This window comes from Puma concolor, chromosome A2, assembly GCF_028749965.1.
Source record: "Puma concolor isolate L17-30 chromosome A2, mPumCon1.1.hap2, whole genome shotgun sequence".
Classification (NCBI taxonomy): Eukaryota; Metazoa; Chordata; class Mammalia; order Carnivora; family Felidae; genus Puma; species Puma concolor.
This window is the reverse complement of record NC_141668.1, coordinates 78,366,277-78,378,974: the sequence shown is the minus strand read 5'-3', so window position 1 is coordinate 78,378,974 and position 12,698 is coordinate 78,366,277. Positions and strand designations below refer to the sequence as shown.

Here is a 12,698-nt window from a genome sequence, read left to right as displayed (position 1 = left end):
CTCCTAACCTTCAGAGAAAGATGGAAATCCCAATTTCCAGAACTCTGAAGGTCTGAGATTTTATCCTACTTTCAGTTTAACAAGTTAGCCTGCTGCAATTTCATCTGTGTTAGCAGAAGAGAGGAGATCCTGGGTCAGAGACCAAGGACTTTATATCTCATAGCAATAGCAATAGCCAGAACATCAACATTTTCTTTTATTTGTGTCTTGAGCCTTAATTCCCAGGGGCTAACAGAGGGACTGGGTGACACCTGCACACATGGTGTGTCATGTTACTAGAGAGAAATTCTGAGTTTAGGAAACCTAGATCTTTTGTAATAGGAAGCAGGGGCACCTGGGTGGCTCAATCAGTTAAGAGTCCAACTTCAGCTCAGGTCATGATCTCACAGTTCGTGGTTTCGAGCCCTGTGTCGGGCTCTGTCCTGACAGCTCAGAGCCTGGAGCCTGCTTTTGATTCTCTCTCTCTCTCTCTCTGCCCCTCCCTTGCTCACGCTCTGTCTCTCTCTGTCTCTCAAAAATAAGTAAATATAAAAAAAAAAAAATAGGAAGTAAACATGTTTAGCTTTTTGCTCTAGAGGGAGATATCTCTATCTTTCAAGGCCGTCCAGTATATGAACATCCTTGAAAGGATAGTCCAGAACAATCACAGAAAACAAAGGGTCCTAGATTTTTATTATAGCAAAGTGTTATTGACTAATCTTTTAGAATTTATGTCCATGGGTTATTTTAAAAAATGTATTTTTAACCAGTCACCTAAATTAAGCTGATTACATAAGGGTGTTAAAAAAATCTTTTGAAAACTTATAGTGTGAATGAAGTTAAAGCCTAGGAAGTATTCACTTATACTATTCATCCTAGAGTTATATTTCATAGCCCAGCCTACTAACAAAACAAATTATGGAGATCATTATAGGATTGCCAGTCTTTTAATTTTCACTGTATAGGAAACAACCCTTTCATATTACTTAAATTCTATTTGCTATTGTCACCAATTCACAGAAAATGAGTATGACAACTAATGCAGTATAGTACCCTGGGTTAGATCCTGGAACAGAAAGAGGAAATTAGTGGAAACACTGGTAAAATCTCAGTGCTCAAAGTCTATTACATAGTAATGTACTGAGGTCAATTTCTTAGTTTTTACAAATGTACTCAGGTAATGTAAGATGTTAACAGTGGGAGAAACTGGGTGATTAGGTATACTAGAACTCTGTGCACCATCTTTGCAATTTTTTTGTGTCTAAAATTACCCTGAAAATAAAGATTTTTTAAAAAATTTAAAAATGCTTAAGTTTAATAATCAAAGGGAAGGAATGGACTAATCTCAAAACAACAGGAAGTTATATAAAAATTAAGTACATTTAGCTTTATGAAAAACTGACAACATTGTAATTATTTTTCTCATTTTGGCATGAACTGGTAGAGATTTTGACCTGCATTAGTAGAGACCCATGGATTATTGGCATTTGAGAACCACCATGTGGTAGTGTTCTTTAATTTTTAACTTACTGTAAAATGAGATGCGATTATCTTTCTCTCCACTTTTCTTTGAAAGCCTGTAGAATCAAATACTCTTATACTTTGTACCTGAAGAGGTGTTTAGCCTATGTCACTTCTGTGAATCTGCTTTGATTCTTTGTAATCCCAAATTATGAATTTTAATCCGGGTGGGTTGGTAGATCCTCTCCAACATAATAAGATTTTGCTTTTCTAGGAATTTCCTTGATGCAGATGGCACTAGGGAGATGTGGTACACTCCTGACTGAATAATGACTGAAAGCACCATTTGTCACCATTGGGAGGGAGGGTAAAGGTAAGAAAAGGGTGGGTTCCTCATGTTGATACTACTCAAGAGGAAATTGGAAATAGGTTATTGTAGGCAAGCACCTGGTGGAATAGATTTCAGCCGCGTGGCCACAAACAGAAGTCTGGGCAGTGCACATGCCTGGGAGGAATCTAGTATACAGTAAAGTTCAACAGCAGGAATCTAGTATACAGTAAAGTTGCAAAGGGGTATTGGCTAGAGCATAGCTTCTCAACCATGGCAGCATATTGGAATCATCTGGATAGATTTTAAAAATGCCAGGTCCCACCTGTAGAGATTCTAATATAACTGGTATGAAGTGAGGCTTGGTATTGTTTTAAAAGCTTCCCCTGTGATATTAATGTATGTCCAGGGCTCAGAACCACTGTGCTAGAGTGAGCAGAGATCTCACCCATAGAGAAGGATGACTGGAATAAGCCCTGATCTGCAAGGCAGAAGGCTGGTCCTGGAACTGGTACCCATGGACAGGGAGAGGGCTGTGACCCAGGGAGCAGAGCAGGAAGACAAGGGTTTCCAGGTTGACAATTTGATCTGGTAGTGTCTCCACTGGCCATGTCCCTTTTATGGTGACCACATCATCTTTATTTTCCTGTGGTTTTCATGGATGTAGCACTGAATAACTTGCATCCTGTGAGGCCCCCTTGATCTTAATCTAACCAGGACAATTGATCACTCTGGGTTTTGTAATGCACGCCAAAGCATCCTACTTACCAGCACCTCACCTACAAAAAGTAGTGCTGCTTTTCATGACTCTGTCCACAGTAGAACTCTCACATATTCTTGGCTCACCTTTAACCTTCCATATTGTTTCTTATAAAGCCGGCTGCTCTGGGGAAAACAGGAAAAGGAGTGGAGAAGAGCTTTGGCTGTTTACATCCTTTCTGCTTCATTAAGAATCTGCTGAGAAACTAGTGTATGATTTCAGGGAGCTCAGCAGTGAGGGGCTCTGAGGACAGGTGTGGTGTAAAGCAGTTGTTCTCAAAGTCTAGAGTGCATTGAAGTCAGCTGGCGGGTTGGTGAAAACACATCCCCAGACCGTCAGATTGGATTAAGTCTAGGGTGAGGCTTGAGAATTTCTCTTTCTTTCTTTCCTTCCTTCCTTCCTTCCTTCCTTCCTTCCTTCCTTCCTTCCTTCCTTCCTTCCTTCTTATTTATTATTTATTTATTTATTTATTTATTTATTTATTTATTTATTTCATGTGAGAGAGAGACAGCATGAGTCGGTGGGGGGACAGAGAGAAAGAAAGGAAGAATCCTAAGCAGGCTCCACGCTGTCATTGCAGAGCCTGATGTGGAGTTCGAACCCAGGAATCATGAGATCATGACCTGAGCCAAAATCAAGAGTCAGATGCCCAACTGACTAAGCCACCCAGGGGCCCCAGGAACTTGTATTTCTAACAAGTACATGTTATTGTGATGGAAACTGCTTTTTTTAAGTTTATTTTGAGAGAGCAGGAGTAGAGTGTGAGCTGGGTGGTGGGGAGGTTAGGGCAGAGAGAGAGAGAGAGAGAGAGAGAGAGAGGGAGAATTTCAAGTAGGCTGCACACTGTCAGCATGAAGCCTGACTTAGGGCTCAAACCTGTGAACCATGAGATCATGACCTGAGCTGAAACCATGAGTTGGATGCTCAGCTGACTGAGCCACCCATGTGCCTACATGGGGATGATTTCCTATTGGGTTGAGTATTTTTAGGTTAGTAATTCCAAATACAATATTCAAAACCACCTGGGGAACTTTTTGCAATTCTAAAAAACCTAGAGCCCTACCTCCTTGGACGTTCTGCTTCAGTAGGTCTGAGGAAAGGCCTGGGAATCATTTGGTTCACAAAGCCTATCACAGTGAGGCTTTGCTTTGGGGAATAGTTTTGGGAACCACTGCTCCTGAGCAACTGTTCTCCAGTGCAGGGCTTCTCAACCACTGCAGCTTCATTGAATCACTGAGAACATTTATAAAGTTGCTGATGCCTGGGCCCTGTCTCCAGAGATTATGGCTTAATTGATTTGGAATATGGCCTGGGCATTGGGACTAAAAAAAATTTTTTTAATGTTTGTTTATTTTTTAGAGAGAGACAGAGCGTGAGCAGGGGAGGGGTAGAAAGAGGGGGAGACACAGAATCCAAAGCAGGCTCCAGGCTCTGCCTTGTCAGCACAGAGCCTGATGCGGGGCTCGAACTCACAGACCATGAAATCATGACCTGAGCTGAAGTCACACGGTTAACCGACTGAGCCACCCAGATGCCCCTAAAAAATTTTTTTTAATGTTTATTTATTTTTGAGAGAGAGAGAGAGAAAGAGAGAGAGAGACAGAGTGCATGGGGGGGGGGAGGGGCAAAGAGAAGGAGACAAAGAATCCAAAGCAGGCTCCAGGCTCTGCCCTGTCAGCACAGAATGTGGTTCAGGGCTCAAACTCAGGTACCAGGAGATCATGGCCTGAGCCACGAATCAGTCGCTCAACTGAGCCACCCAGGCGCCCCAATGGGATTTTAAAACCTCCCCAGGTGATTCTGATATGCAGCCAAGATTGAGAACCACTATTCTGGTGTATTCCTATTAATCAATGCCCTGAATTGTTTGTCTTGACAATAAATTAACAGAATCCTAGCTCAAGGGGCATGATAGAATCTTTCATTGAGTAAATATTCCCCGACTGCACCTCTCACCTATTTATATAGCAGTTTACAGTGGACTTTAATTTGTTATCTCCTGGAATCCTTCGCATATGTCTGTGAAGCAGTGTGGGTAGATATTATCCCCATTTTATTGATGAGGAAACTTGAGATTCACAGTTTTCTAACAGCACACTTGGAGATATAAACATAGACACCATGGTCTAGTGGGGGACATAGTAATGAGGTGGAGTACAGACCTGAAAATATATGAAAATTCAAAGAGGTTTAGGAAGAGTAATTTGTGAAAAGGAGGGATTCAGAGAAGGCTCTTTAGAGGAGGTAACCCTGGCTCCGCTCCTCTTGGAACTGATGAAAGTTGCAGAATTTCCTTTGAGGGTCTGAATGGAGGGCAAATGACTGTGGCCTTGGTGCTGCGCTCCAATTGGTTCCCATTATTGGATTTTTATAGTTTTGTAACCCAGTCTGTGTAACTTCCTTAGTGCTTTCAGTTTATCGTATTTATAATAAACTCTGTTTCTGTTTTGAGATCTTTCTGGCTATTTAATAAAAATGTGGTTTGTCTTTGAATATTGCAAGTAAGTGATTATTTTGACTTCCCTAGAATAAAAATTACAATAAGCCTGTTGTCCAGGGGGAAGTAAACCAGTGGAGCTATCATACAGTTCATTTTTATAGAGGTGGGTAATTTTTTTTTAGCTATAACTATTTAATTAGCTAAAAATAAACATCTGTACTGTTATGATTGTGTTACTAAATCAAGGACTACGAAGAAAGTTTCAATGACAGTGGATTTATTTCTGGAACAAAAGAGACTTTAAGGAATAAAGCTCTGACTGGCAGTCGGATAAAGAGCCGAACTCTATTAGGATGTGCTGCTGGCTTTTTTCTTTTCCTACATCTGTCTTAGATTATTATTTATAATACCTACTTTCATAAAGCATCTGGTTCCTCAAGAAAGTTGTATGAAGATATGGAGAACTTTTATAATTGATAATACTCGAGAAAGTGGCTTAAGGAGTCATCTTTTTTGCAGTATACTGTTTTTATTTTCAAATGGAGTGCCTCTTTTAAGATACAAGTGTATTATTTTCAAATGGAGTGCCTCTTTTAAGATATGAGTGCAAAGATACACAATTTTATTTGCTTCTTAAAGTATTTTTTTAAGTTTAAAATGCACATATTTTTTGACCTGCCAGATCCACATCTAGTAATGTGTTCTACAGACATAGCGACAGAATTGCACAAAATATGTTAAAGGATGTTTGCAATGTTGTTTATGACAACAAACAAATTTGGAGATAATCTAAATGTCTGTTAGTACAGGACTATTTAAATAAATCATGGTTCACCCCTCTAATGGAATATTATGCCATCACTGGAAGAATGAGATATTGATACACAAAGATGTCAAGGTTAACTTAAAGGAAAAAAATTAAGTGGCAGAACAGTGGTGCCCAGTGTACAACCCATTAGTGCACTGAAATAGATATCTGTGTCTTTAGGTATTTCCTTAAATATACCATACAGACCATTCCTGATACAGCACACAAAATCTGCCAAACATGCTTACTTTTTAGGAGTCATCTATAGCCTGGACAGTGTTTATGAAGGAAATATTTTTTTACTCTTTGTCATGTACCTCCTGAATTCTTAGAATTTTTCTGTAAGCATGTTTTAATTTTTATTTTATTTTATTTTATTTTTTTAAATTTTTTTTTTTCAACGTTTATTTATTTTTGGGACAGAGAGAGACATAGCATGAACGGGGGAGGGGCAGAGAGAGAGGGAGACACAGAATCGGAAACAGGCTCCAGGCTCTGAGCTATCAGCCCAGAGCCCGACGCGGGGCTCGAACTCACGGACTGGGAGATCGTGACCTGGCTGAAGTCGGACGCTTAACCGACTGCGCCACCCAGGCGCCCCATGTTTTAATTTTTAAATACTGGGTAAACAAACAAAAAAAAATACTGGATAAAAAGTTACGTAAAAACTCAAAATCTATTAAATTTATTTTATGTATTTTACACTTGATCTTACCCAAAAGGCTGAGAAGCAATACTTATTTTATTTATTTTAGTAATAAATTAATAATTTCAATATAAAACTTCATTGCTTTAGTTCTTATTTTAATAACTATTGCTATCTGGTTAATAATCCCTTAAAAAATCACAACACAGAAATTAATTCTCATCAGTATTTAGAAGAATTGCATGTACCATCAGTGAAGAGCCTCAGGATAGGAATTGTAAATAGCCCAATTGAAGAGATTTTCCCCCCTGTTGTTTGTGCTTCTCTTGAAGTGTCATGGAAACATTTGATAATGAGTCAACCATATTGAGCTCTTCACTTCATTTGCAGTGTTAGGCTTTTGTGCAGATGGGTCTCAATCATATGCTGTTTTTGGATTGACTCCTATTTTTCAGAATCAGAAATTAGTGAAAGATTGTTTTCCATTATCTAATCATCTATTTAGTCCCAATATTTTGGGAGATTGTTTTAAAACATGAATTCTTTTTTTTTTTTATGATTTACTATAACATGTTTCCAGAGTTGGCATTTTAAAGAAAACTTTAGTAGTTTATAAAAGATTTCTTATGTGCCTTTGCCTCTGACATATTTTCCCCACGTACAGTGACTTGTCAACTTCCATTGTTCCCTAATTTGATACCATAATTCTTGTGATTATCTTTTTTGTTTCTGCTTTTTTTTTAATTTTTTTTTTTTTTAATTTTGAGAGAGAGAGAGAGAGAGAGAGAGTGAGCACAGGGGAGGGGTAGAGAGAGAGGGAGATAGAGAACTCCAAGCAGGCCCTGCATTGTTGGCAAAGAGCCTGACACGAGGCTCGAACATACAAACTGTGAGATCATGACATGAGCGGAAACTAAGAGCTGGATGCTCAACCAACTGAGCCACCTGTTTCTACTATCTTTATATCTGCTGTTCACTACAGTCTTAGACTTCAGAAAGAGATCTGATGGGGTTATTTAGTAACTATCCAATAGAGGGAAACATTTTTAGATAGAATTATCTCTGTATCCAGGTGACCCCATTGACTCTTGGTCCCTCTTGTCTGTTGAGTAGAAAGCTAGAATGTTGGTCCAATTAGATGTTTCCAGGAAAACAAGGTCTTTTGAAACATAGTGAGTTCTAATTTACAATCTAATGTTATGGATAATTCACAACAGAAGATATTTTAAACTCTGTTAAATTTACTCCTAGCTTTACTCACAAAATAAATTAAAACAAACAAAACCCCTAAAGAAGCAGCCTGGGGGAAAGGTTAGATTTTCACTAGACACCCTACAGGTTCTAGGCCCAACTCATAAGTAGTGTAGGGGAAATGACACAGGGCTTGCATTTACACATTCACATAAAGTTTGCATCTCTACTTCGCAACTTCCCAGGTGGACAGCCTTCACTCTTAAGGTTGTGACCTCCTATGTAGAACAGAGGGAGCAATATTTCTTTATAGGATTGATGTAGGGATTTAAGGTGATTGTGTATGCACATTGAATAATTGACACACAGTAATTATAACAGTAGCAAGCATTTATTAAGTGCTTACTAAGTGGCAAGCATTATTCTAAGCCCTTTCTGTATTTTACCTCTTTAATGATCTGAACACCCCTCTGAAATTGTTGCCCCCATTTGCCAGATGGCCTGTAACTTGCCTGAGGTCACACAGCCAGTAAATGAAGGAGCTGATAGCTCATGCAGTTAGCATCTACACCAAACCAGCCCTATGCAGAAAGTTGGTGTCTGTCTGTATTTCCTAGGACAGAAATACAGTCTGTGGCCTATTGGGTTGTACCCCCTGCCAGGCTGATAGGTGAAATACCCCCCTGTTCTTACCATCCATCAAATCCAACTGCATTCCTCAGTTCATGATGCTCAGTGACTCCTTTGGAGATTTGGTGATGTCACAGGATTAGGCAGACTAGCTCGAGTGCCTATTCTCTGCCCCCTCACTGCAGCTGAGGTCCCCCAGATCCTGTAGGATTATCTCACGAGGAGCAGAAGTTACAGGCCCAGCTGCCTTCCTTGGGATTCCAGTGCAGAAAATGTCTTCAGGCTTGTTACATCCTGTGTCTTTCTGTTCTCTCCCCTCTACTTGTCAAGTACTGAATATTTGAGGTAGGATTAGTCCTAAAGTCAGACTATAAGGCAGGTAGCATTTGCCCCTTTAAACCATCCATTCTTCAAGTCCTTCTGATTTCATTCTTTCACATCTCAGTGGATCAGTTGAAGTAGCAGCTTTCAGCTTCTGAAGAAATAGGAGATTAGTGGGGGAATGGAAGAGGCCATTTAGAACAATGGTTCTCAAATTTTAATGTGCATATGGATCAACGGGGGCCTTGTTAAAATGCCGATTATAATAAGTAGGTAGGTTGGGGCTGGAGTTTGAAACTGCATTTCTAACCAGCTCCTGGGGGTGTTAGTGCTGCTGGTTTCTAGACTATGCTCTGAGTGGCAGGTATTTGAAGACTGAGGCACCACCCTGAGATGGCAGAGGATTTACCCTATTACCTTTTCCAGGAACGTTTAATCCAAAGAAATGAGTCTCATGGGATTTTAGTTAATGTAACCAGCTGCTAGAAGAAAGTTTGGAATTTCAAACCCCACCCAGACAGCTTCCTGGGAAAGCCATTCATGATTGGAGAACAAAATAGTATAAATTTGTCAAGTTTTGCTATAAACACTATAAAAATAGGTATTTTCCTCCATCAGTTTAATTTAGTGACTCTGGAAAGATTTATAGTCATTTTTACTTATCTGTATGTGAAAGAGCATCATCTTGCTGGTGCTCTAGGTTGAGTTTCTCATGACTGGGGAGATAGATGATTCAACTGATCCTGATGCAGGAGCCACAGATGTATTTCAGTTTCTATTTCTTTGCTCTTTCTATCATCACCTACATAAAAGGCAAGTTAAGTCAACTTTTATTTCTTCATCTTTTGATTTGGAGTTGGCTCGCTTGGAGTGTTTATGAATAATTCTGTTAGAAGAGGTCTGATAGCACTAATCTGAATAACGAAATATTCTGCAGAGCTTTAGACATGGAGGTATGGCGTGCACTGGAACCTGAGGAATGACGTGGGTGATGCTCCTGGCGATGGTGGAGGCTTATGCTCTCGGTTTCTGTTTCCAGGGAGGAGAACATTGCTACTACCAGGGCCGTGTCCGAGGAAACCCTGCTTCATTTGTTGCATTGTCAACATGCCATGGACTTCAGTAAGTGTCCCCCCAATTTTTTGTACTATCCACTCTTTCAGTCACTTATTTTCTTTATTTTTAATGCACTGTAATTAAAATTCTTATGTCAAGAAATAATTTTAAATCAGCAACGGATCTGATCTTACTTTCTTCTGAGGTTTCGAAACCAGGTAGATTTTTAGATTAGAGTTGCGGAAACAGGCCAGGGTCTTTGGAGTTATGATATGACACCCTATGGTGATATTTGAAGCATTTTCTAGTTTCATCCAAGTTGGGACGGGAGCGGTTTGCATAATGTGGGTCTCTGTTTCTCTGGGTGTTGAGACCCTTGGTACCATTCTGCCCCTACTCCTTCTTGATGCTAGTTTTTATACTTTTATGGAATAGTAGAAATTTTAGTAGGTGGAAACTCTTGACTCCTTGTACAAAGACAGTAGACTGCAAATCACCTCAAGAGTTCATGTGTTGGAGCCCATTGTTTGGCCAGAATCCCACCTAAAACCCACAGCAAGCTTGTGGGAGCGTCTGTCTGTTCTCGGAAACCTCCGAGGAATGGAGTTCATCCTTCTTCGGGGCCTTGCTTCCTTTCTCATAACCTTCATTATCAAAGAATGTTTGCTGATGTTTAACATGGGAATACATCCACTTCCTCTGTTCTGTCGCTAATGGTGACACACAGGTGGCCAGCTCTTACTTGTTTTGTTAACACCGTGTGAAGCTACCGTGTCACTCCTCTTCGTTCTACTGAAGCTAAATCATCTCAGTTCTTCCTTGTTTGTTTTACTTTTTTTTGGATGTGGAACAAACCAGCACTTTAGTTTTGTTAAATTTTTTCTTGGAAAATTTAAAATGCATCCTGTCAGTTCCCAAGTAAGAGATCTGGCTTTTTTGTGTAGCTAGCAGTTATTGAGTGTCTGCTATGTGCCAGCCCCTGGGAAAATCGAGGCAATGAGAACATGACTCCTGTCCACAACAGCTCACAGTCCTGTGGGGGAAGCTAAAACTAGCTCAGCTTCCTACTATGGAATGAGATAGGTATGTTTTCTTTGAGAGAGAAAGTAACAGAAAAATGCAAATAGAGAGTGGGCACTGGGGAATGAGGTAGTGCTTGAGGCCTCCGCAGAAATGCCATCTGAGTAGGTAGAGTGGGCCCTGGAATAGGCTTTGATAGAGCCTTCCAAGAGAGAGGGCTAGGCAGACAGGTCTTAACGTTAGGAAAGAGTTCTAATGGGAAATCCAGGAAAATCGAGCTAGTCTGCCTAAGTGGTGCCTCCAGTCAGACTTGGGCAGTAGGTATGCGAGAGGCAGAAGGTAGAGAGTATGAGGAACCAGAGGAATGACACCAGATGCCCAAGAGCATGAAAGACCTCTATCTGCTGATTGTTTGCTCTGAAAGACTTTTACTTACTTTGATTACAGTCTTTGACTAAAGAGACATTTTTACAAACAGGAATCCATGCCTCATATGGTCTTGGTTTTCTTATCTGTAAAAATAAGTTTAAAGTCCCCTTCAGTAATAAAATTGTTACAACTCATCTCAAGATGAGCACAGCTTTCTGCTAAGAGTGGTACCCTGGGCCCATCGACATTCGTGACAACAAATGTATGATAGTGATATAAATAGGAAGAGGCTTTTTTCTCCTTCTCTTCCTCTTACCATCTCAACCCAAAGTTCCCATGTAAGCATCTTGCCCAGGGCTTATTCCACTGTGTCTTCCAGTTTTCCAAACAGCATGTTGTGAGAAGCAATGAGAAGGTGTCACTGCCTTCCAGGGACTCTGGTAGACCAGGAGCTTGCTACTAACCTTACACAGTCATTTGAAGGAGGATGGAAAAGAAACTTTAAGGAAACTTTAGTGACTATATCAGGAGTATCACTCTGAGGCAGCTTCAGTTGTTTTAACTAGGTAAAATTTACCTCTGTCGTGAGAAGACTTTCTGTTTAAAATGAAACAAAAAGAAACAAACAGAAAATGCATCATGTGTCTAGGAACACTGTCAGGATTGTGTATAAGCATGTTTGGGTGTTCTTAGACCTTTGTGAGAGTGTTGGATAAATTTACTCTTGATCCATTTTGTTATTTATTTATTTTAAAAAAAATTTTTTTTTTTCAACGTTTATTTTTTTGGGACAGAGAGAGACAGAGCATGAACGGGGGAGGGGCAGAGAGAGAGCGAGACACAGAATCGGAAACAGGCTCCAGGCTCTGAGCCATCAGCCCAGAGCCTGACGCGGGGCTCGAACTCCCGGACTGCGAGATCGTGACCTGGCTGAAGTCGGAGGCTTAACCGACTGCGCCACCCAGGCGCCCCTCCATTTTGTTATTTATTATTAATTATCCTCATGTTGATTTTACTTTCTGAAAAAAATTGCTGACAAATATTTTAAAGGATATTACTAAATATTAAATAATTTATATTGTATCAATTACATTGATTTGGATATGAAATAGATTATTTCATCCATGATTCATCTTTAGTAATTTACCAAGTACATACATAGATCTCTCACTTTTCTTGATTTACTGAATTCAGTTGAAGAACATGAAGGGGGGGAAAGATGCATATTTTTATATCTTTTCCATAAAGAACCGGAAAATGCACATTTTAAAAAAAATTTTAATTTTTTTAAGTTTTTATTTTTTATTTTTTTAATATAAAATTTATTGTCAAATTGGTTTCCGTACAACACCCAGTGCTCATCCCAAAAGATGCCCTCTTCAGTACCCATCACCTACCCTATCCTCCCTCCCACCCCCCATCAACCCTCAGTTTGTTCTCAGTTTTTAAGAGTCTCTTATGCTTTGGCTCTCTCCCACTCTAACCTCTTTTTTTTTCTTTTTTCTTTTTTTTCCCTCCCCCTCCCCCATGGGTTTCTGTTAAGTTTCTCAGGATTGCACATTTTTTTTTTTTTTTCAAATTCAGAGGACTAACAGGCAGTATTTTGGTCCTGGTATGTTTGATGTTATGACAAAATCCTGTAACTATAGGAACCTAAAAGAATGGGATCAGATGTAAGTTTATTGCCCT

The 12,698-nt window shown here is 39.8% G+C and overlaps 1 protein-coding gene across 30 annotated transcripts in view; it reads left to right on the top strand.

The window, feature by feature from the left end:
• The window catches only part of ADAM22 (ADAM metallopeptidase domain 22), a 240,133-nt gene that overhangs the window by 143,510 nt on the left and 83,925 nt on the right, over positions 1-12,698 (top strand). For all 30 annotated transcript variants that reach the window (XR_015247968.1, XR_015248007.1, XR_015248016.1 and 27 more), the window contains exon 5: positions 9,604-9,686. Coding sequence is in view for 25 of the 30 variants with exons in the window: in XM_086696715.1 (XP_086552841.1) it covers positions 9,604-9,686 (83 nt within the window). In the remaining 5 variants the exon portion in view is untranslated. The remainder of the gene's footprint in view (positions 1-9,603; positions 9,687-12,698) is intronic.